This window comes from Lonchura striata, chromosome 2, assembly GCF_050655825.1.
Source record: "Lonchura striata isolate lonStrDom1 chromosome 2, ASM5065582v1, whole genome shotgun sequence".
Lineage (NCBI taxonomy): Eukaryota > Metazoa > Chordata > Aves > Passeriformes > Estrildidae > Lonchura > Lonchura striata.
The window spans coordinates 105,335,732-105,361,393 of record NC_140704.1 but is presented as its reverse complement, the minus strand read 5'-3'; the positions used below and the strand labels follow the sequence as shown (position 1 = coordinate 105,361,393).

The 25,662-nt window shown below is 38.0% G+C and overlaps 1 protein-coding gene across 13 annotated transcripts in view; it reads right to left on the bottom strand.

The window, feature by feature from the left end:
• PIEZO2 (piezo type mechanosensitive ion channel component 2) overlaps positions 1-25,662 on the bottom strand; it is a 284,271-nt gene that overhangs the window by 81,191 nt on the left and 177,418 nt on the right. For 7 of the 13 annotated variants that reach the window (XM_077784376.2, XM_085571904.1, XM_085571914.1 and 4 more), the window contains exons 8-14: positions 17,048-17,216; positions 11,839-11,970; positions 10,712-10,750; positions 9,253-9,391; positions 8,795-8,928; positions 6,473-6,709; positions 1,381-1,504 (exon numbers count right to left, since the gene is read on the bottom strand). In XM_077784376.2, coding sequence (XP_077640502.2) covers positions 1,381-1,504; positions 6,473-6,709; positions 8,795-8,928; positions 9,253-9,391; positions 10,712-10,750; positions 11,839-11,970; positions 17,048-17,216 — 974 coding nt within the window. The remainder of the gene's footprint in view (positions 1-1,380; positions 1,505-6,472; positions 6,710-8,794; positions 8,929-9,252; positions 9,392-10,711; positions 10,751-11,838; positions 11,971-17,047; positions 17,217-25,662) is intronic. The other 6 variants (XM_085571902.1, XM_085571907.1, XM_085571910.1 and 3 more) reach the window with 4 other exon arrangements.

Below are 25,662 nucleotides of genomic sequence, written 5' to 3'. Positions count from 1 at the left end.
GATTTTAACTTCATATGAGCTTAAATCTGCTACTGGAGCCATAGAGCACATGGCTATACATCCTTACCAGACACCCAGCTTCAATTTGTCTGAAATGTCAGCAGCTTTAGTGGAAAATTAGAGTTTAAGGGTTGCATAAGGGATAATAGCCAAAACAATTCCCATATACTCCTATACTCTCAAGTAAGCATGGAAAATGAAGAAACCACCAGCACCACCAGAAACCTCTTGAGTTTAGACTCTCATCTTGAGTTCAAGCCTCTCGTCTTGAGTTTCACCCTTTAGATAATATTGTGTTTATCCTCAAAAACCACAAGCAAGGGAAAACATTAACATAAACCCAAAGAAGCTTAAAAATATAAATGTTGCACTAACACTGCCATTAAAAAAAAAAAAACCTACCTCACCTGGGCCAGAAAAGAAAAGCTGCTTTTGCCCTGTGAAGAGGCCAAGATTGCCCAGTTATTAACCTTATGAGGTATGTGGAGGGCAGGGTAAGTGACCCCCAGCAGCCAAGTACATGTGCAGTGTCTAGATAACAGGGCTTGCCAGAACCATAGTACAGCTGTTTTTCTTTCCATTGAGAGCAATATTGAAACTTCACCATCAAGAGGCTTGCCAACTCCTTTTGTTGCACACACCATCCTCCTCCTGAGGCTCTTGCCTTGAAAGTCCTTGTAGTACAGCTTTGACACTAATCAGATGCTTTACTGAGACAAGGATTGTAATTAATCAGAGACAGAACCACACCACTGCTTCAAGGGCTCACCTTCTACCATTTCAGTGCATTGAACTTTTTCAGCTAAACATCCAGAGAGAGGAGGCAAGGCATGTTTGGAGGAACATGTGTCCAGTAGTGAAAGAAAGAAGTGGTCACTGAGTTATTAGGTAAGCTGAATCTATAAAAGTAAACTTTGCTCTCAGGTGTGCTTGAGCCCCTGCACTGAAAAAAATATATGCTTACTTTTTCCACTGAAATTTGTAATTTAACTTCTATGTCTGTATGAGAGTTTATGTACCAACATAACTTCCAAGGAATTTAGCAACTTTTCCTAGGTAAACTTATCATCCATGGTTAAACTTTAGGGCAAATAATCCTCCGGTTTGAGTGGGGAACACAGCAGTAAACTGATCATTTGAAAGTTCCACAATCTTTCTAAAATGAGTGATTTTATTACCTTCCAGTAAAAACATTGTATATGAATTTCTAAAGTTCAAAAATGTTTTTACTTCTATATCTCAGAGATAGCTGAACATAGATTTTGCAATATCTTTCTTAGCTAATAACAGATACCTTGCTAATTGCTTTCAGCATCAGAGAAACGCAGTAACTGGAACTTCTATCATGACTGAAGGAGACTAAATTGGATCTGGCTTTACCTTTTTCTTCATTTTCTTCACTTCCAACTTTGACCTCAGATAAAGTAGCTTCTTTTAGCCGAAGTGCTTTCTGTTCAGTGAGGTGTTGCCTAAGCAGTAGCCAGAAAGTAATTGTGAAAAGAATCTGCAAACAAAAATCAAAACAAAACCAACAGACTAATTGTATATCCTATGTCCTACTGATACAAGCATAGGTTTTCACAAATTCTGCATGCCTTTGTTTTCTCTGTCTCTCAGAATATGGCAGCAATGGCATCTTATGGCAAGTTATGTTATTTAGGAAACATCCTGCATTACAGATAATTTTGCTTCATTTGCGCATTTCCACTTCGTAAACATATTCACTTATATACATCTATTCCTACCCTGTTTTATTTAGATTTTAACTATTGTCTTGTAAGTTTAGGCATCTTCTTATTATGCATTGATTGATATAATTCCCATTTGTTGGTTTTTTGTTCATTTTTTTAACCTTTTTTTTTCAGGGAAGAAGCACATACAAGAGAGTACTGTCATTATCATGGTTTTGTATATCACAAATATTTTGATTTAGGAGGTTTTTTACTTCAGGCACTTAATCATGCTTATTATAAAAATCTGTGTTTTGGTATGTCTTGCAGTTACAGAAGAATTATTAGAGAGAATATATCTTGTATTTGCAACAGCTACAAGAGCTGAGATAGCTCTTAATTCTTTCAAGAGCTTCAAGAGGTGTTACTTCAGTACAGCAGGATACCTTAGAAATAAATGGCTCACTCTAATGAAGAATGCAATTCTGTGTGTTGCAAAAAGCTACATTCAACAGCTTGCAATACCAAGAGATGGACAAAATTTAGAAAACAACATAATGCCTGTTTTCACACACTTGATTTTATGTTTGCTTTCTACAAAGCTTTTGCTCATTTCCCTTTGCAGAAGGAGACTTATTTCACTAAGTAGTTAAAATAACAAAATTTCAAAGAGGAAGCACATAAGAGCCAAATACTTTGCATACACTAGAATGACAAAGCCAGTGGTACAATGCATTTTTTTATTTAATGCACAGTGGGGAAAAGGATTGCTCCCAGGAGATGGAATTTTTATTGACACTACTGCCAACACTGAGCCATGGCAGCAGATTGTCAGCCTGTATGACTTGTCACAGCTTCCCCAGATACCTCCTGGAGCTCTGGCTTTTGCAACACAAACCTTTAATATTGTAAAGCACAGACTTCCTTCTGCAGTGATTAGCTCTGACTTCCCACCACATTTACTCCCTTGTTCTACTTGGCATTTCAGAGCCCGAGCTGGCTCTAAGAAAAGCCTTGAAGGGTTGCACACCAAATAAATGCTTTTAATCACCTTTTACAGTATAGATTTAATCTCATTTTCAGACCAGGAAACACATATTGCATGCAGAAATTTATGCAGAAAGAATTACAGTACACTTCTATTCTTCTTTACACAGAATCCAGTATCCAGTCTTCATTTAAATTCAACCATTATTCAAAGGACTTTAAATTAGGAATAAAGAGGGGTACAGAGTTACTTGTAGAGAAACTACTAAAGAGAGATTGATGGACAAGGCTAGCAAGCAAAGGGTGCCTGGGGTGTACAAAAGGAAATACATAATCAGCAAGACAGGGCTCATGCAGGGTCACCACAAGCCTTTGTATATAAGCAAAGCAATTACTTCAAGGCAGCCTTACAGGGAAACCTGCCAGATTCTTTCCGGGAAAACAGCATGTCAGGTGCCCCTCTGAAGTGCCTGTACACTTGAGCCCTGCAGCATGGGGAACAAACCCAAGCAATCAGAGATCTCTGTGCAGGACTGTGTTCTTGGGATGAGAGAGACAGGGTGTGTTACCTCGAATATTTGCAATACAGAGCTACAGGCTCTTTAGGAAGCACAGGCCGGAAAGATGCAGAGGTGAAGTTGGGATTTGCAGAGCAACACAGTTGGAATGCATAGACTCTGCCTGGGGATGGACTAGGTAATCTGTGGGGAATGCAAAATGGCCATGCATGTACAGACATGATTAGAAAAGTCAAGGCCTGAAACTGAGACTGGCAAGGCATGTCCAGAGCAACAAGGTTTTCTTCTGTACATGCCTCAGAAGAAAAAGGAAGGCTAGGGAAAATCCAGGCCCAGTGCTGACTGGGGCAAGGGCCCTTGGGACACAGGGCATGGTACTGGTACATGGACACTGAGGTACCAAACGCCTTCTGTGCCTCAGTTTTTGCTAGCGAGACTGGCCTTAAGGAAACACAGTTCCTGAAGATCCTGGAAAAGTCTGAAGCAAGGAAGAGCCTTCCTTTGACAAAACATGCTTGGATCAGGGAATATTTAAAGAAAGTGGGCATACATAAGTGTGCAGATCCTGATGGGATGAGCCCAGGAGCTGACTGGTGTCACTAGTAGAGGTTACTCTCAATAAACTTTCATCAAATGTGGTGATAAGAGAATTGATGAAGGAAAGCAAACATCATTCTTATCTTCAATCTCAAAATGAAGGATCAAGCCTGGATAATTTCACTTCAATCCTTGGGAGTGTGATATTGGTGAGAAGTTGGAAAAGGCTTCATGGAGAAGCTGTGGATGCTCCTTCATTGGAAGTGTCCAAGATCAGGCTGGATAGAACTTTGAGCAACCTGATCTAGTGAAAGATGTCCCTGCCTATGGCAGGGGGATTGGACTAGATGATCTTGAAAGGTCCATGCTGATCCCAAACCATTCTGTGATTTTAATGTGATGGAGGAGCTAATCCTGAAAAACATTTCCAGGTGTGGAAGGATGAGAAAACCATCAGGAATAGTCAGAGTGTATCCAATCAGGAGAAGTCATGCTTGACCATCTTGATAAAATTTTATGATAAAATCAGTGACACGAGAGCAGCAGATACTGTCTCTTAGACTCCAGACAGAAACTGTCTCCCATAAGGTGATCAGGGGAAGCTGATGAAGTGTGGGCTGGATGAGCAGACAGTGAGGTGAACTGAAAACTGACTGAACAGCTGAGCTCAGAAGGCAGTTATCAATGGCATAAAGCCTAGTTGGAGGTCAGGGATTACCAATGTGCCCCAGGGGTCAATACTGAACCCAGTCTTGTTCAACATCTTCATTTTTGATCCAGACAATGAGGGAGAGTATACCCTCACCAAGTTTACTGATACCACACAACTGGGAGGAGTGGCTGATTCACCAGAGGGTCATGCTGTCGAGTGGGACTTCGACAGGCAGGAGAGAGGGGCTGGAGAGAGGGGCTGACAGGAACATCAGGGCATTCAGCAAGGTGAAGTACAAAGTCCTGCACCTGGGTAGGAAGAACCAGCTCATGCGCCATTAGGTGCTGGGGTCCACCTGGAAAGTAGTGTGGCAGAAATAGCCTGTAGATCATGGTGGATAACAAGTTACAAGTAAGCCAGCAATGTGCCCTTATGGCAAAGAATGTTAATGCCTGCATTAGGAGGTGCTGACAGCAGGTTGAGGAAGGTGACTGTGAGATGAGGCCACAATTTGAGTGCTGTGTCCTGTTCTGCCACCCCAGTGCAAGAGACATGGATGTACAGGAGAGAGTCCAGTTGAATGGCCATGAAGGGACTGGAGCATCTCTCCTATGAAAATGACAATGTCAGGGGGAATCTCACTCAATGCCTATAAATATCTGAAGGGAGGTGTGAAGATGTTGGAGCCAGACTCTTTTCTGTGGTGCCCAGTGATGGGACCAGAGGCAATAGGCACAAACTGAAACATGGTAGGTTCCCTCTGAACATCCAAAACCACTTTTTTTTTTCCTATGAGGGTAATAATTCAGTACCAGCACAGGTTGCCCTGGGATGTACCAAGAGTTTCCACTCATAGGGATATTCAAAAGCCATCTAAGCATGGTCCTGAGCAATCAAATCTAGATGACTCTGCTTGAGTGTTGGACCAATAACCTCCAGAAGTCTCTTTTGGCTTCAACTATTGTGTGATTCTGTGAAAGATATGGAGTGCATTTAATTCAGCCTAAAAACCCCACTAAACACCTAATGGCTTTATGGATCTGGCCAGATCACAATACATACACATCAGCTTCCTTTCCTGACAGCATCTGTTTTTAGACAAGATATTTGATGATATAGCCAATAAGAAATAATATCAAAGGGAATGAAGTGTTAAGACAGTTAAAATTCCTTAGAGATTCACAAAGTCATTTTAAAAAATGGTACAATTTCTCTTGCAGAACCCCTTGAGCTTTCTCCCTCTTACCAAACTAGCCCTACCTTTACAAGAGAAAGAATATAGCACTCACTAACTTTCAAATGCATTAAAGACCCAGAAATGGCTGTCCAAAGGGTATTGCCAACAAGGAAGATGACATACAGAATCAACTTAAATTGTAATTAGGAGTCACAAGGGAAGTGATCCACTTAGCACAAGGGAAGCAGTGCCAACTAGATGCATTCCCTAAGATGCCCCTCTTGGGTGCTCTAGGAAGAAACATCCCATTTTCACGCAGTCGCTTCTCCAGGAGCAAACTTGCAGAACGAAATGCATTTTCAAGACATTGAAGAAATAAATCCATCATGCACTGGGGTCAGCAAATTCTCTTGGTTCTAACCTAAAATGGATTTCAACTCATGCTGAGTCAGGTGTAAGGATAAAGAATTAAAACTCAGCCACAGCAATGTGCTGCTGCTTGTGCCAAACCATTAGGGAGTGAGTAGTATTGGTAATTGCAATGACAACACAGTTCCAGTTGCCATCATAATTGCAGACAAATCTGACATCCCATGGGTATTAATCTAATGAATCAAATAACATCTGGTTTTGAATCTAGTTTATAAAACCATACAAGTGAGCAATTTCAATCCACCAACTATTTTCTACAGAATTATCATGAAAACCTAAAAGATGTTTGAACCATTTGCTCTAGTATTAGCTTAATATGCAAGAAGCAGTTTTCTGAACACTCTTTTTAATAACTTACCCTTTCCTTTAGAATCGCTACTGAAAGTGGTTACACTGAATACTGTGGTTGCACTCTTAAAGAAATATCAAGAGATCCATATTTTTATCATAATATGTTTTGTGGTTTCATAAATAAATCTCAGCTGTTTGCTACACTTACCTTTGATGCCAGCTCCCCAGGTTCCTTTCTTTTTAAAAAACCAGATACTTGAGGAAGTTCATCATTCTTGAGCTCAATACTCCATATATACTGTAATATTAGCAGTAAATTTCCATAAAAAACCATGAAGGGTGAACTGATCATGGCATATTTCCTTCGGTCCCGAATCATCCACAATGTGCAAGACCAGATTAGTAACACAAAAGTCAACCAGCTGTGATATGTGATGCTCCACGCCTTGTGGAAGGAGGAAAGAGAGGAAAACATGTTCACAGATGCATTCAGGAACAACACAGATGCAGATTTCCAGTTACACTTCATTTACACTTCTCTACTCAGCAGATATTTTCATTTTCATCAGACTCTCACCTATATTAATCACCTACTGGACCAGCTAAAATAAACCCTTCGGAGAACATGCAGAAAGTAGATTCTGAGGGCAAACCCTTGATTCATTAGCTGCACTTTGTAAGCAGACTCATTGCTTCTCATGACACTAAACTAAAAGAGATGGAAAATAAAGATTAAAGTTTGGGCACAGATTTTTTTCTTGCAAAACAGCAGCAAAGAATTAAGAGTAGGAATGGCAAAACCTAATCAATGGGTACTGCACTGAAGGCCTTTGACAGAATTACAAAACAGCATTAACTCAATACTGCTCTAGATTTTGTGGAATCAGTTTAAAATGGAAAGCTATGGTATGCACCCACTCAACCTGAAAAACATTTAATCTACAGTAACTGTGGTAGATTACCTGAATACTCACAACTACAGAACAGCTTTCAGAATTTTATTTTCAAAAACTTCTCTATTAAACACTGAAGAAAAGGATTTAGGGGGTTGAAGTGTTTTTTATCTACATTGTGTTATTGATTAAGGACGAAATTTAGCTATATATATGCTGCTATAACTGTGGAATAACTGTCAATAAAGCATTAAAAAAAATATTAAACATTAAGAATATTTCTATCAGGTTGGTTTAGCCCTCCAGAAAATTATGTCTTTTAAGGGTATGTGAAAAACATGGACATGCTTCTTCTCCATCGTTGTATGACAAAATAGCTTACACTGAACTGTCTTTGGCTCCAGTATAAACAGAATTTCCATCAGAGCATACCACAAATAAATTCATAAATTAATTTGTATCACATAAAATCAGAATATGTCATGAAGATAAAAGCTAGCATTAAACTACAAGTAAATAACTTCAAATACATAGTCTCCTTTTATATTGAGAGATATAACCCTGGGAATTAATAAAAAGGGAAATGCAGACCTGGTCTAGTAGAAGGTATCTCTGCCCAAGGCAGGGGGCTTGGAACCAGAGAATTAGATAACTTTTAAGATCCCTTCCATTCTATGATCTAAGAAGTACATAAGTTTAAAAAATAGGAAAAAAACTACCATGTCAATATGAAAATAACTAATTACTTGTCAATACCTCAGAATATGCATCAATTCAGATCCATATTTTGCACAAGGAGACGGCCTTATTTACAGGGGAAACTTTTTCTGTTAAAAGACAGCCAGTAAAGTTTGAAACTTTATGCAAACGAGAAACAGCCAAGGTAATTTGTTTTACCATTTTTAATGAAAAATTGGGCCAAGAAGCTTTATGGCTAATTTCATCATAGTTGAAACTTCTCCAAAACAGTAAAAGCAAGGCTTGCATTGGGAATATAGAAAGACATCTAATCATTATGTGGAAACCTTGGTATAATGCAGCTCAAAGTGTTTGCAACAAGGAGGCTTAAAAACAAGCAACAGCATGAAAAGGAGAAAGAAGGGTGATAAGTAAAACAACACAAAAGTCTGCCTTGGCACAAAGTGTTTTCCTTGAGATCTTTCTGTGTCAATACAGGAAACCAGACTTTACAGATCCTTTCTTCTCAGAGAGTCACTGGATGCATGCATTGCCTGCATTAGGAACTATATTTTTACAGTTTTCTATATCAGTATGACACACATTAATTTTATAGGTACATTTCTGAGTGGTGCAAACACATGACAAATCTGCTTGTGCAGAAGCTCGGGAATGAATAGGAAACTGAGACCCAGTGGCTTTCCAATATTCAAGAGACAGCAAAGCCTGGGGCTCTCAGTCCGGGAAGTGTGTTGCCCTGTTTAAAGGTCTGTAGCAGGCCTAGGAATTATGCCTTAATAACCTAAAATGGGCTCAAAATTATGCAGACACCATCTTAATATTTTTTTAAGCCTAATACAAAGACTTGATGAAAACCAACCAATGAGACTACTTTCAGAAAAGCATGGAGAAGACACTTTCATAAAATCAATAGCATTCTTTTTGTTGCTAGTACTTACCATCATAGCTATCAGAGCACAAATATAGCTTTGTTTCATGATAAATTGAAACACAGAGACCAGGGCATGTAATTTAACATTTTCCTTTTCCTCCTGAGTAACTTCCTCTTCTTCTTCCTCCTCCTCTTCCTTTTCTAAGTAGAAAAATAAATTCTTATTTGCAATCCATGCTGGTGTAAAGATAGCACATGCATCCTCTCCTGAAATTACTTTGCTTGCAATCACTCTGATGGCTACTTCAAATCATTGTGTTGGTAGGCAAAGTATTTTGGATGGTATACATGTACAGCCTAATTTAGAAAACTGCCGTATGGCCATCCATCATTGTAAGGTGACAGCAGTTATTTAACAGGCCACAGAGCTTACCAAAATGACAAGAAATGCTAGAAGCAGTGACTGGAGATACAGAATAAGAAAAATACGTGGAAAAAAGTGACAATTCCAAGGCAATTTACTACCTGACAAGCCATCCGAGGGCTCCCACTTGTACTGTGGTGTGGAGTACACGTCTGCTTTGGCTGGACCATTTTCCAGTGGCAGTGCGGGGTGGATGGTGTGATAGTCAGCAGGGTTCCCGTTCACTGTCACCAGCAGCACCTGCCGGGACACCGGAGAGAGGCACCGCATCTACCGTGGCTCTTAGAGGAGTGAGACTCCTACTTCTGCATTTTGCTACTCTTGGAGTGCCAGTGTTAAAAGAGGTTAGCAAGCAGCTGCAGTTACTTCCAAAAAACTGGTATGTCATAGTTGTGTTGCATGCAAAATTAACTCAGAACAGCTTTCAAAATTGTTGTTAGATTATTATGTCATACCAGTAGAAGTAACCAAAAATTCATCCTTCTTCTTAGGCAAACTACTACATCAGGATTTTCAGACTTCAGTTCACATCTAATTATTTCTAGTAGTTATTAAAATAATGGCTATAAATTACTTTCCAGTTGAATTATTAGTGGTGAGATCTATATTTGCAGCTGTTAATAAAACCACTTGTGGTAAACATTGTTATTGATGGCACATTTTTGTCACTTGGTAGTCCTAATTCAACACTGTCATTTTTTTATTTTTGTGACTTCAGTTTCAGTCCTTGTGCTTTTTTGGATAAAGGCTCCAGCAATCACAACCACCAGTATCTTTCCTATTGGCAGAAATTCATATGCACTGGGTTAGTGATGGCAATACGTGCTCAAGACTGACTTCTGCTCAGGCTATGAGACAGGAGCGTATCTTTCTTGTTAAAACTATTCACAGGCATATGCAACAGCCTGTGAACTATTTCAGAACAGTATCTGGGTTATGTTCAGTCATATCCACCAAGTACAGACTGTGGAGCAGGTTTACATTAGGCTATGGGTGCTCCTAAAATTCACCTTCAACTCCACTCTTCCTCTGTATGTGCTAAACAGAAGGGACGTTTCTGCTTTCAGAGTCTGCTAAGGTCTATAGCAGTCAAGATAAATGGATCATTTGCTGTCTGTTCAAATAAAGACTTGAATTTTCTGTAATCTATAAACTGAATTCATATGTGCTGTTGGTCATGCTTTAAGGGCCTCAGCATTCCAACACGAATGAAAGAAAAAAATATAGCAAAGAAACTAAAACAAATTTACAGGTGGCTTGCATTAGAAAGCATATTTTTGTATCATATTCAAACCCAATGAAATAGCAAAGATCGTTTGCCAGTTGGTACTACTACAAGCAGTTTAATTTTAAGTAATCAATCAATGGTTTCTCAGGGAAATTATTAAGGAAGCAGAAAACAATTACATTTGGGATAATCAAAATTATAGGTTAAAATGGCAGGCTAACCATAAATCTAGAAGTTTACAAATGTCATCTAAGGTTTTGTCTATATGTATCGTTTGTATTTACACACATTGAGAAGAATTGCAAAATTACAAAGACTAGTAGTATACTAACATCCGATGGCTTGTATTCATCTTGGGTCATTGACAGAAGCTGCAAAAAGCAATGCAAGAACCAATTATTATAGAAGCAAGGCTCAAGCATTAGTAAGTTTGACTTCTTGAATACATGCATGCATATGTGCTGACTTTTGCAGATTTGCACTAAGAAATTCAGAAAGAATTCTTAAAAAGTCAGCCGAATTGTACAATACCATAAAATTATATTCAGTGTGCCATAGCATTGACATAATTTTACTGTATGTTCCTGTGAATTTTTAAACCAGAAGTGAAAATGTTGCATTGAAATTTTGGATACTAGGTCAAAGAATTAATCAGTATTGCATTATACTGATTAACTGCTTTCTAATGTCTTTCTAATGATCCAATGCTTAAAAACTAAGTTTTTAAACAATCATTAGAATTACTACAATTATAACAATAGTTCCAGTAAAATAGTGATGCAAATATAAAATACAATACTTTATGCATTTACCAGCTCTCTTATTACTATTATCATAGTGGATTTCCTGGGGCTTGAGTATATGTGGTTGAGTATATATGAATGCTCATATATCCCAAATTTGACAGTAACTCGACAAATGAAATTTTGCAGTGCACCTGGTGCAGACAGGTAGTAGAGAGCTGGACCCTTCCAGGGTATTTTACACAGCTGCCTAAAATGCCTTGCTTTGAATCTTCAAGAAGGATGCCAGTATGCTTAGGAGAAGATAAGCTGGCAGTCCTCACTCATCAGTGACAGTGCTAATTAGTAGCTACAAGGCAGATCAGATCTCTACACCAGGTTTAGCTCCCTGACAGACTTTCTAGCTGGTTTGCCCAAATATAATGGCCCCAAGCCAAAAGCCCAGTCCTACACTCCTTAAATGTGGAAGCCAAAAACACAGAGCATGCTTTTCATTTACATCCTTACACTGGCTCCTGGTTTTGTTTCATTAATTGTAACAAAATATATTCCTACCTTACTCTGCCATGCAGCCTTGATTTTTATATTAATCAGATATTTGATCTGATTTATAAGATCTCTCACATGTGGAGATCTTACTTGCAAGCTACGTAACACAACTTCCCTTAATTCAAAGCAATTGTGTAGTGCAGAGACCCTTCCCCCTCCAGTCTTACTTTTCTCTCATCAGTTGTATAGTGGCTTGCATACCACAGACTGCGTCTCCTCTCCGCTGTCATTGGAATTGGGCTGCAGGGAATTTCTTTGTCATCTTCCCTGCTGACAGATTTCTCTTCATCGGGCATCTGCTAAATGACAACAGATGAAGCACTAGCTGTAGCTCTGTAAATACAATCTCAGCAGAGGAACTGAAATTCTCTCTTAACTGGTGTTCCATCTCCAAAGCATGTCTGAAGCACCTTGTAGTGGCTAATGCACTTGGTTTATGGTAGATGACTCTGAGATGACATTTTCAGAAACAATGACAGAGCTTTTCTGTAACTGCTAGTTACACGACACCAGAATTACACCAAATAATAATAAGGTAGACCTCCAGGTACTACCTTAGCTTACCATATAGTCATACCATAAGCATATACAAATACATAAAATATAAAATCCACAAGGTACAATGTTTAATTTTCAAGGCAATGTATGCTATTTCAGCATCTTTGATCACTGTTCCATAACGTCTTTGCTGACAAACCAGTAAGATAAGGACTTGACAAATGGAACACAAACTGGCTGGAGAACTGGCTAAAGTGCCAAGGCTCAAATACAAAAATGGTAGACTGCAATGAGTGGAGTTTCTCAGAGACTGGCACTAGGTCTAGTCTTATTCAAAACTACCTGGATGGAATTGCACCCACACAAATTTTGTGAATGACAAAATTTGTGAACTGGGAGGAGGTAAATGGGCCAGAAGAAAGATTCACCATCGAGAGATGAGACACCAAAAACTGCACGAGGTTTAACAAAGATAAAGTCCTGCAGCTGGAATAAACCCACATAACAGTAAAGGCTGTGGACAGACAGTGTGGGAAGCAGCTCTGTGGAATAGGCTCTGGTGCACAGCAAGCTGAAAAAGAGCCAGCAGTGCACTGTACTCCAGCAGCAAAAAAGGCAGACACGTCCTGGACTGCATCAGCCAGAGTACTGCCAGCAGATCAAGAGATGTGATTATTCCACTGTGCCTGGCAAGTGTCAGGCCATACCTGCAATGAAATTCTGGCATCCCCAGTTGAAGAGAGACACAGAAAATCTGGACAAAGTCCCATAGAGAATTGTCAAGATGATTAGAGGCTTGGAGAAACTGAAGGATGCAGGAATCGGGTTTTTTTTTCAATTTACAGCAAAAAAAAATTACAGTTTTAGAAAAGACAAGGGTAGTCTTCTCACAGGGAGGCATAATTATAGGACAGGAGGCTAAGGACATAATTTGCTTCAGGGAAATACCTTCTGAGTATTAAAAAAATTAAAATTTTACTTTTTTTTTTTCTTTTTTTTTTTACCATCATGAGAACAATGAACCATGCAAGATTTGGCCCTGGAAAATCTAATCTGAGACCCTGCTCTCCGAAGAAGTTGCTTCACATGATCTTCCCAAGTTCCTTCCAATCTGGACTGTCCTGTGACTCTGTGATTGTCTCTAATCCACGTGGTTTATTTCTCCATCTGAGATAGCAAATGTTATCACTAAATTGAGGAGTAATGCAAACCACAGTAGGTTACAGCTTCTCTTTGAGCCCTACCAGAGCCCTTCCTGCACTGTGACTCCTGAGCAGCAGCTTGCTGGTGGCAACTGTTCTCATTGCTTAGGCAAAATCCTCTGATGTAATAGAAGAATAAATCAGGGTGCTGGGCAGAGGTCTGCAAAGCTACCCATGAGAACAAGACATCCAAAGAGCCGAGCTTATTTTGAAACTCTCCTCATTCCAATCCTAGCAGCAAGGTCCTATTTTTTACTTGACTTAGATAAACAATTATTATTAATTTAGTTTCACTTCTCAGAGGAAATGGTAGCACATTTCACATATGATTGTATATTTATATTTGATAGTAAAAGGGCATTCCTAGCAAAACTGTAAGATGAAATAAACTGATTCTGTGCTTAAAGTACTTCTCACTGCCATTTGAAACTTGAATATAAATATAAACCATAAAGAACTGCTTATCAAAGGTATTTAATTTGGCACCAGGGTGACAAAAACAATACAAAAGACCTAAGACACACACAATTATTTTAGTAAGATATTTTTAGCCTTAGACACAACAGGGAAGGGTGGGAAATCTTGTTTTCTCTTTCTCAGAAGAGGAAGAAAAGTCAGAAAACACAGTACTAGTCACACAAGCACAGCTTGTGAGTCCTTTGACTTGCCTAATTTTTTCAGTTATTCCTCACCAACTCTTAAATACCTTTTAATTCAAACAATTATAAAAATTTTATAAGAGGACTCTTCATTCAACTGCTGTAGCTCTGCTGACTCCTGTACTATTACTTACCACTCACAGCACAGAATGAATGGGCTCTATTCATATATTCAGTGCTAGCAGTTACAACTGTGAGCTGAAATCTCTAGAGACAGATTGCTTTTTCTTATTTGCAGAGGTAGAATTTCACAAGACTCAATGTTAGAACAAGACGGGATCCAAAACAGCAAGCATAAGAAGAGCAAATCTTCCACTGACTGCCACAGTCACTTTGCATGAGTAATATCCATTCAGAATCCCATATGGAGAGCATACACTGAAATTTCATGCATGCCATACTTTGGCACTGTGGTGCACACACTAAAAACTGAACCATGAAACTCAAGATTTGAAGTGGGGGGAGTTTCTGTAAGATTGCTCATCACCTGCAGCATTTAGAGACAGTCTCAAGAGCATTTGTCTCAAAGACAATTCTTGCTGCCATCCAGGCAGAATTTTATCCACAAGAGGACCCCAAGATGTAAATCACACAAGAAAAAAAAACCCTCAGGTCTACATGTTTTACTCTGCTTTTAGCATCTGCTACATCAGATATATATTTAGCTTATGTGATCTTTTTAGACTAAAAAGTATTTATTTCTTGTTTTGTTCAAAACAGTTTTTTTTCAAGAGCTTCTTTTGAACAAAATTCCTAGGATGAGCCACTTCTTACTGTAAAGGACAGTAGTATATAGAAAACAACTTATTTACACTAAATGCCTCATAGAATTTTGTCTTTGCTATTTATTGAACTTCAGGTTTTTTAGTAGTGAGATCCTAAATGCAGAGTAACTTTGAAATCACTGGAGACTGAAAAGGCAGGTTATATACTTAATTCCATAATTAATCAAATGCACCACAATTATACAAGTTTAAACACATTTCAATGAAACCTAGAATGCAATTATTTCAGCATTTAAAAAACTGAGAATGCAGTCTACCAGGGAAAATCTAGTAAGAGAATTTTTAAATCCTGATCTATGACACCACTAAACAAAACCAAAATGCATATAGACAAAAACAAAACCAAACAAAAACAACAATAACAACAACAAAAAAAAGGAAGATATGCTCAAAATATAGTAAATTTTGCAAATCTTAGCTTCTCTTTCTAATGACAAACATTTGCATCACTAACACCCTGTGCATCAAAAATAAGCATTAATGCATGGATACTCCTTCCTTTACAGTGTTCCCTTTTCAAAGCATCCATTTCTCTTTGGAGGGAAGCATCATTTCCCTGGCATCTGAAGTTCCCTTGGGAGAGCCAAGACTTTGGCATGCCTTTCATGTAGCCATGAATTTGACATCAGTGTTTCTTAAATTAATGTCTTTTAATACTTACTCTAGCTCAATTGCCTGGAAAGCATCTCTAATTTCACTTGTTGGCAGTTCTCAGAGACTGGTTTTAGTGTTTTATGGGAATATCTATCTCAGACACCACAAGCAGTCTAAAATAAAAGCTGCAGGCAAGACCACTATAGTTCCTCTCAAGTCCCTGTAGGTAATTGCAGCATTCACTCTATCCTATACAGAAATACCCACTTCTCTCCACTGAAAAAGCACAGCAACTAACTCAGGTCCAACACCAAACTTTTAGATGGTGACTGTTGGATGAAAACAACACAGGTACTGGAAATCAATTCCCAGACTTGCTGAGATCACACAGCTCATACTAACTGCATTTCACATATGGTAACTCCTCTGTGGGTAGTTCTCATGGTTTTACTAAGCAGTTTGTGAGATGTGAAGTTTTAGTTACAGCCCAAGTGCTAAAATCATATTATTATCTGGAAATCTAATGTTTCATTTAAAAAAAGTCTAGTTTCCAGAAGCTGCAGCTGCAGAAAAAATAAAAGGAAAAAAACCCTAAAAAATACCCAGTGCCAGAGGGTACTGGATCACAATGATATGACTTCAGAAAAGATATTAAGATTTCTGGAAACGTAAGACACAATATTTTAATAGCTAAAGGAGATGACTCCGGCATTGTTCACCGTTTGAAGCCCTATGTAATCTCCAAATTCCAGACATCTCAGTTCTGAGGTGATGTATTTTGACTGCCTTTTTAAATGTTAAATGGTTACATTATCCATTATATGAAGAAACACCCTTAAACCTTTAACATTTTTACTTCCCTCTACAAACTCCACTAATTCACAGCACAGTCATGAGTATTTTCATTGTGGTTTACAGCACTACTAAACCTCAACTCAAAAATTCACATCAGGCCTCTGAGGATCAGGAAATTAATATAAGTAATGCCTAAGATCATCCTTTTTATACTTTCAGTTTCTAAGCTTTTAAGATACCTCTGGGTTCCCATATACCCATTTTCCCCTGAAATTGGAAGATTTGCCTTTTTTTTTTTTTTTTTCTTCTTGTTCTCTTGCTCTTAAACAAAAGTTGGGATTTTCACTCAGGCACACAGGAGGAAAGATTTTAAGAAATTTTTTCTATATCTGTGGTACAATTACAAATATGTTTTTTGTCTTATTGAATCCTGTGCCAAAATCCTACCTCTGTTCTGGTAGACAAGCCTTAGGTGCTGGCATTTCACTTGATAGCACCTAAACTTGAATCACAGACTCAGAGTCATTCAGGTTGGAAAAGACCTTTAAGATCCTTGAGTCAATCAAGTCCAGCCACTACTGCATGTCAATACCTGCTTTCCAAATCAAAGAATTAATGCTCTGCCATTGCATTCCTTGCATAATTGTCCTGCTGATTTTCAGAATAATACCCATGTCAGATCAGACTCTTGGACAAACTTAGTGAAAAGACCAAATTCAAAGTATCACCTTGTACTTCCTGTCTATTTCCCTTAATTTTCCTAAAGTTTTGCACCTCTCTTAATGAGTGTCTGTACTGGCCAGTCTCCCAGTCATCAGTCATGGGAAGAGAGAAGGAAATTACCCTTTCAATGGGCTCTTGCAGCCAGAGACGAATGAGAGTTGCTAGGGTGTAGTACATCACTAGCAGTAAGATTGGGTTAGCATGGTGATACCAATGTAACTCTTGATTTTTGATGATCATCCAAGTGCTTGAGCAGTTTGTCTGAGTAAGAGAAGTGACACCGAACAACCTGTGAATATAAAAAACCAAAGCAGCCACATTAGATAATAAACATCAAATCTTAAAAATGTTTAAAAATATTTTGGAGGGCAACATTTGCTTATGTTTAATATCAATTGTTCTGTTCAAAAATAGCACCTGCCATCACATCTAAGATGCAGTGAGTATTTTCATTCCACATATTTAGTCAAAAGAAGAGGGATTTTACAATTGCTTTTCAACATGAAAAAATGGGAATATAATAGCATTACATCTACTATGTCCAATGAGAAAACTTGCAATGGCCTGCTCCCTGTAGCTCAAGAGCTAGAGAAAGTGGGAAGAGAAAATCTGGCTGCAAGACCATTTGGCAAATCACAGCAACATGACATTTCAGAGAGATTTAGTAAACTGATGTGTAACACCATTTCAGTCACCCTGCCAGGACACAGCTGTAAAGTATATCTTCTTGGCACACTGAACAGTTTACTGGACTTTTCTTTTAAAAAGCTAATACTATTAATAAATTGTTATCTAATAATGCCAATGTTAGAAACATACAGGGCTCTGCTGAACTCATAGCTTTTGTGAATTAAAACCCAAAAATATTCAGAAAGGTTATTGTTTCAGATTATCAAATAATTGAGGGAAGAAAAAGAAGAAAAATTAATTAGAAGTATTATTATCAATGACACGAAATACTTGATGTTTCTGGAAAAAGTAGGATTACACAATATTTCTATCAAGTAAGGAACATATGTTGGCAAAAAACCCACTTAGTATTAAAAAAAATACCTAACATTTTTGATTTAATACAGGATGTTGGATGCCTACTAGATGTGTTAAATACTGAAACAAAACTAATAGGAAACAATAGTTAATCTGGCTCTTTCATTATAAAATAGCTTGCAGAGTTCTAAAGTTAGGGCATGAGCTACCAGTAGCATGTGTCAGTATTCATTACAAATATTTTGCCTCTTGACAAAAGCTTTTTCTACCATACTGTCAGTGAGAGTTTTCATTTTTTTACCAAAACAAGGTCTAAGAGACAATTAAGAAGATCATCTTATTGGTAGAATAATAAATTCAAAACTATTGTTCCTCTGAAAGGATGAATCAAACACATTATTAAAAAACCAAACCCAAAACCAAAACATGCAAGATTTTCTGCTGGGGGATTGAATTTTTAAGAGTGTCTAAAAGCTCAGTTCTTCCTTAACCTAGTAAGATCCAACATGAAAATATGAATGAATGCAAAGAATAAGTACAATATTCAATAGAGATGTGCTGCCTGAAATCTGCCTTTGGATGCTGCAAAGCAAAAGTGTTATATCTGTTCATAACTGGGGATTTGCTGCATGGGCATAATACCATTAACTCCTAGAAGGAGAGCCCCAAAACATTTTATTAACCAATCTATCAGCACTCACATCTCATTCTGATTGTCAACAGAGGCCAAAGGTATAAACTTTCAGACCTTTCAGAGCTTTTGGGTGGATACAAGGATAATCAAGGGAAAAAAAATCATTAAAAAGTCCTGCATACAAAGTAAATTGCTGTAATTTAAGGGAGCTGAATGAGCTGTGTTTGGAGTAGACTCAGATTCAAACTTCCATAGCATCCAAGAACATTTGGAGCTGATGTTACACTTTGGCTCCAACTGGGAGAAGTTCATGCTGGATTGTATTCTGTTCATATTTCTATCAGCACAGAGGAACATCTTGTTTGCCTGCTTTCCTCTCTCCTACTGACTTGTCATTTTTGCTCATCAGTGATCAGGGTTGTTGAGCTCCTGTTAGTTGCAGGGTTCCTGTTAGTTTAATCTTTTACCTCTGTTTCACTACACAGTTATCCATCTTTGGTTCATTTTAAGCTTTTCTTTGTAAGCACAGTATGATTCACCCTATTTCTTTCTCATAAGCATCAGAATCAGAGTGAAATCCAATTCTTAGTGAAATGCAGTCTTTCCATTGACAGTGATGAGTATTTCCTACAGAAATGAGGGAAAGTTCCTGAAGGCTCTCAGAAACTTCTGCCAAATAGACATGATCTTCATATCACATATTCCATTCCTGTAGTATGTTTTATAATATACTATAGCTAGAAACTCAGATCAACTTATGTTTTACTTTTATCTCCACTAAAAAAAAAAAAACATTCCACATAATCCTAATGGCTAAGAAATTTTATTATGTTTCAGTTATATTCTCATTCTCTTAGTTTCATTTGCTGGCTCCAAATTATTTGTACATTATAATATTGGACTTAATTCTGCTCCCTTCTGGTCCTTCATTAATAAGTTAGAGCACATCTTTTCCCTTTAAGTTGCCACATGGCAATGTTATTTAATGTATTTTACTTCAATTTATTCAATGTATTTTGCTTTGTCTCATAAAGCATGGATGTAGAGGAATTGCTCCTCATTTCTGATTTCTCCTTGGGCTTTGAGACTTGTTAGTCACAATGCACTCAACACAACTTTCCCTGTTTATCACATTCACAATTCACTGTTGTCTTAGGAATGCTTGTTCTGTCTGTTCTGGCCTCCAATAATGCTACAAGTTGCTATTCAATATTTATGCTTCAATATTTATACTTCATCATTATCATCAATGAGAACTGCTGGTGCAGAACATTTTTCAGAGGAATAGTCATCTTCCCTTAGACAAAGCTTCTAATTGCACAGGAATGGCTGCAATAAAATGTATAAGCAATATACATTAGGGTATTATTCAGTTCTGCATACTTCATTCTGCAAAGATGTTTTTACATTCAATATTGATCCTAACCAGCTGTGGTTGAGTCCAACTTTGATCTTGGTGTGTCTCCATCTTACCCAACATACATGGATGCCATCAGTAAGGTCGGAATTAGTTCTAAGTGGGAGAAACCCACTACCAAACAGGTCAAGTACATGTGTGCCTGGTTACAGAATATAAACAAAATAAATAACGAGAGACTTATTTATTAATGGATATATTTGGGTTTCCAAAAGACCACGTGAAAAGTCACATAAAATGGAAGTTTGCAAGATGTGAGTAGATTAGCATTTCTGCTCTTGCAAAGAGCTAAAGCTGGGTTTTTCAAAGTCCTCACTGGTGTTCTGAAAAATACACAGCAGAAATAATTTGGAAAAAGTTATAGAAATTATGAAAGGCCGAGAGGAACTTTAACATCTGACTGAGAAATGCTCTGAGATAACACAGTGAAAAAGAGTTCTTAAAATGAAGGTGGCATCTTTTTGTCCAGTTACTATTCAATAAGCTTGTTTTCTTGGAAAAGATTCCTATTGAATCTGTGAATCATTTTTCTAGCAGATGCACCTTCAACTTCCATGACTTTTCGACAAAGCTGTAAACTGTGACTATACAAAATTCCCACTTTCTATATTAATCTAACATTAAAATTCAGAAGAGGAATTTCAATTTCACTTGAAAACAGAGAAATTAATTCCTGTTGCACCCACAGATATTTCACCTAAGGAACTGCCAAAGTTGCTAAAACTACCTTGTTAAAACTTCTATTGCATGCATTACTTAATTATTACATTAATATAAGAATTGGCATAATTACTCATGGTGCTAAATATTAATATAAAATAGCTGCGTAAAAAAAATAGGTTTCATATACAGAATTATCAAAACAGTCCTTATATATCTGTTAGATCTGTGTGAATTTTAAATTCACTAAAATTATTTGGATTTTTTTTTTTGTAAAAACATATTTATAAGTTCAGATCCTGCATGTGCTCATGTTTTAGGTGTTGACTTCAGGCAAGTATTTGCCTTGTAACTTTCAAGGCCAGGAAAGAAAGTAATAATTCCGACTTACTGCACAATGTAGGACACTCAATAATTCTATTGAACAACACTCTTGTGTTTGAATAAGAGTTTATACTCTAGAATGGCATCCAATCTTGATTTTAATTGATAGAAAATTTTCCACTGTCTCTTACTCTTTTTCTAAGAGTTTTAGCTTTTGTAACACTTTTGTGTAGATGCGGTTTCCAGTTGCTTCATCTTCCTACAACTCTATGTACTCCTTCATATAGTACTTTTCACTACACAACAGAGCAGGGGGTTATTTTTCTATATAATCTTTGAGTTTGCATGAATATTACAACTTGAAGAAAATGTCTGCATCAAACTACTCTAGGAGTGCATTTTCTGATTTAGCATTTAATATTACAGGATGCTTTTTTTCTGTGGCCAGTACATACTGCATGGTTATTCCCAGCAATGGCATCAGAACATCTTAGTGTGCTGGGCTGGATTTGGGTAATCCATCTTTGTAGAACTTCTGAATTTGTGTTGGATTTTATGGTGTGTCTGAATCTTTCTTTAATCTGGATACCTTCTATTGTTTATTTATTTCACTCTCCTCACAGCAAAGGAGACAAGAGTGGTGTCTGCAAAACTGGGGTAGGAGAATGGAATATTGAGACTGACATTTGAATAGCTGAGCCCTAAAATGGAGATGCTAAAAGTGACCAAATGAGAGAAGAAAAGGGAAGAAGAGTAGAGTAAGCAAACAGGAGGAGAATAAGGGAGGGGAGAATAAGGAAGGAAAGAGAGCAACAAATTCCATAGAAATGGGCAAAAAAATAATATATTTGGAGAAAGTGGTGTTGATTGTGGTAGAAGTATTCTTTTTCTGGGGCAAAAGGATTGAAATACAGGGAGAAAAGTCAAAACTTCATCTTTCACAGTACAAGCCCTGAATACTGAGTTTCATGAAGAAGAGTATTTGGAATACTGAAAAGGCTATTTCCCAAACTCTAAACACTGCTTGAAGATGAACTTTTTTTCAAACGTTGACTTAAAAGAGGTGCATATTGCTGTCAGGCTTGAAAATGTTCCGTGGACAACAGAGAAAAAGGGGTGGAAAGAACTGGAAAATAAATTAGCATAGAGAAAACACAATTCCTACACAATCCTTCTAAAAGTCAGGAGTCCCCTTTTCATACACAAGCCATCCTCTTGAGTTTTCTGTGCTTGGATGACAGAACTACACAGAAGTTAAGATCCATAAACTTATACCCACAATGCCTCTTCCAAGGGAATGCTATGAGCCACTCCACTCCCCCTCTTTGGGCTATGTGCCCAAAGCAACACATGGTGTTGGAAAGAACTCAGCCAGCTCTGTGGTACCTTCAGACCCATCCTTGCCTTCCAGGTCATTACTCCCCAGGCTATTGGCTGGGAATTCAGACCATACTGGGGCTACTGCTCCAGGGTGCACTGAACTGACACCACATTTTTACAGAAATAGCAGAACACTGGGAGGAAAGAGGTGGAAAAGTTGTCTGAAATGCATTAGGCATCCCAAAGAATCAGGGTTAAAGACAGCAGAATTTGAAAGGAAAAAGAAAAAGAATGAATGGAAAAATTTGCATTTGTCTTTCCAAATCATGTTATAAGATTCCACAGAGAAGGAGTTGATCCTTCATGCCTCCTCTTCAGCTCAGCAGGACAACTGTGTAGAGAGATACTGCCGCCACAAACCTCAGTTCACAGCTGGACTAAAGTCATTAAATGTATCCATATTGGAGAGAAACAAGCTTTAAAGAGAATTGCAAGTATTTTTAGCTCTAAAAAGCCCTAGACCCTGCTTTGGTTCAGACTTGGATAATTCAGAACTGGCTAGATGGAATTGTGCCATATTAATGATCATACAGAATTTGACTGTCTGGGTTGGGGAGCATTATGATAAATTTCAGCTTAACAGTTCAAAATAATTTTTTTTAAAATATATAAATGTAGACTGGGACTGGAATTGTTTCTCTTCAGCATGTTGCTATCCCAACACTATAATACAGGCATACACATAGTGAATGTAGATTTGGTAGGTAAATAGATAGTTCTAACTTTTGTTTTAATGTCATCACATTTCTATAGCTCTTTAGCAGATGTCTTATGTCCTTTTTTTTTTCTACAAAGTTTGGTTTTTGGTTTCCATAGCTTCTATTGGATCAAAGCTTTTCTGGCAATGACAAAACCAGCCCTTGTGTATCTCCCATCCTCTTCTGAACATCAGTGACTTTTCTTTTAAAGGAAAAATAATTTCAAATGCACATCTACTGCATGAGAAACATAATGAAAAAGTGAGTAGCTTAAAACTTATGTGCTAATATGATCCATATAATGAGGACAGAGAGAAAATACGAGCCATTAATCAGGAAGCTGTAGAGAAAATATATCATTAAGGGTGATAAGTTACATAAAAGCTTTCAAAACCTGTAAATACAACACAAATCTTAATTCAAGGAGAAAAAAAGAGCCATATGAGCAGCTACAATAGAATCACTTTGCTTTCAGGTTCATTAACAACTTTAAACTAAGATGATAAATAGTATCTACTCTATAAACCGTTTTTTGTTTTGAAGTAATGGGATAATCAAATTTTATCTGAGTATATGTGACTGAGAGCTGTTAAGAAATAGGCATCTATTAAAAATTATCAAACTTCAGACATTAAAATATTTCACATATCTGAAATAAAACAACTTCCCTAAGGGGAACATAAAGATTTGTGAGCTCTATATCACATTTCCTCCAGTAATGTAGCTTTGTACTGACTTCCTATTACAAAGTCTTTCATTGATTTAGAAGCAATAATTCCCCACTGTTGCCCCTTTTTTACTGAGACAAAACCTATCTTCAAAAGCCTTAAATGAAGAAGATTTATTCTATCAATGGGTTACCTCTCTGGATCCCCAAATCTTTTCATTATCTATGACACAGCTCAACTTTGCTCTGAGTTTCTAGTGAGCATCAATATTGATGTTGCTCCTTTCAGCCCATCAGCAAGCTAGAAAAGCAGCATGTTGCTGCAGCCTTTGGGGGCCTCTGCTGGGACTTCCAGAGGCTGTTACCTGATGAAGAAATGTACTGAAGCAGCGATTCCAGCATCTTTTCACTCCAATCAGACTCTGAGCATCTAGCACAGGGAGGACTGCCAGATAGGATAGCAAGAAGGTGGTGAAATATGGATAAAGGTGCAGAAGAAATTGCTTTAGAACTCCTGCCTGATAATTTAGTTAGAGTGACTCCATCAACATCATGGGCCAGCATTGTCACTGCTTTGACATCAGCAGCTTGGCTCATGTTTGTTCTCAAATAAAATTAGGCAAATAGTTGTTTTTTCTGTCACTTAAAGAAAACTATTTTAAATGCAGCAGAGTTTTGTTTTTTTAGGTTTTTCTCCCTAATAGTTTCAGCTACAAACCATGGGTTTGTAGCTGAAGGATGGAGGCTGCAGGAGTGAGGCAGCCTTGCTGGGATGAGAGAATAGTCACCCCAGCAGAGAAGGCTGGTTGGCACCAGTGGTTTGCCAGTTGCTCATCTTCCTAATGTACACACATATTCCCTGTCATCATAAAAGGGCATGAAAAGCAACTAATACTGAACAGCACCATGTGAGTATGGAAAACACCCAAGCTGCGTGGAAAAAATGAAAAATATTTAATGTTTAGTTGGACTTTCTACTCAGAGATTAAAATAATGAGAAAACAGTTCCAGGCTTCTGAGGCATTATGTGGAAAGCACAGGAAAGCCAAAGGCATGTTCAGAAACATCCATGGACACAAAGGCTTCCCCCTGTGAGAGGATGAACTTGGGCACTTGAGCACAGAAGAAAAGGCACAGCTCAAAAATGGCATAGCTTAACAATGATGTGGTTAACAAAGTCTTTCTGTGCAAATTAGTAACTGAGGCTATTGGTTTTTCAAAGTGAGTTAGCTGAGCTGCTGAAAGGAAGGAGCCAACAGCCCCAACTCAGAAAGTCTCTCACAGGCAGAGGGGGAGACAGTCTACTCCTAAAACTCAACCAGTAGTGCAGACCATGGACAGCCTTGTTGTCCTAAGATCAGGTACTGGGAGAAGAACAGAAGAGCTCAGGTAAAACTTCAGCAGAAGCCATTTAGGAGGAGGAGACAGTGCTCAGATAACTCCAGTGAGCATTAGCATTCAGTGGGCTGGTGCTGACCAGAGCATGCAAGTGACTGGGTACAGCAACTACTAACCATGCAACTGCCCAAGGGCTCTAGTGCTACCCCTTAGAGTGACATGTACAGGAAGAACACAAGTTGTTTTAAAGTGTAGCTTCATACTATTTTAACTTTGAGGTAACTTGGTCTGTGATCTAGGTTTCAGACTGCAGCCAAAAGCTTTGTGCTTTATTCCAAGTTCTGGCTATCTTGGGAGGATTATGTGATTCATCTAACTTCTCTGTCAGGGAATTTTTCCACCTCTGAAAAAGGAGTGATGATACTTTTCAGTCACATTGGGGCAGCCTGCTAGGTTCAGTGATGCATGCAGAGGATAAAGAGATTTTCCACTTACTCAGCTGGCAGTGAAACAGGTTGAAAAAACCCACAAGAGTGATGGATACCTTCATCAAGAGATTCTGCAGTAGAAAGTATGAGCAAAGAAAATATTCCTTTTTAGCAGGGAGTGCACTAAGGCAGAAATAAAAGC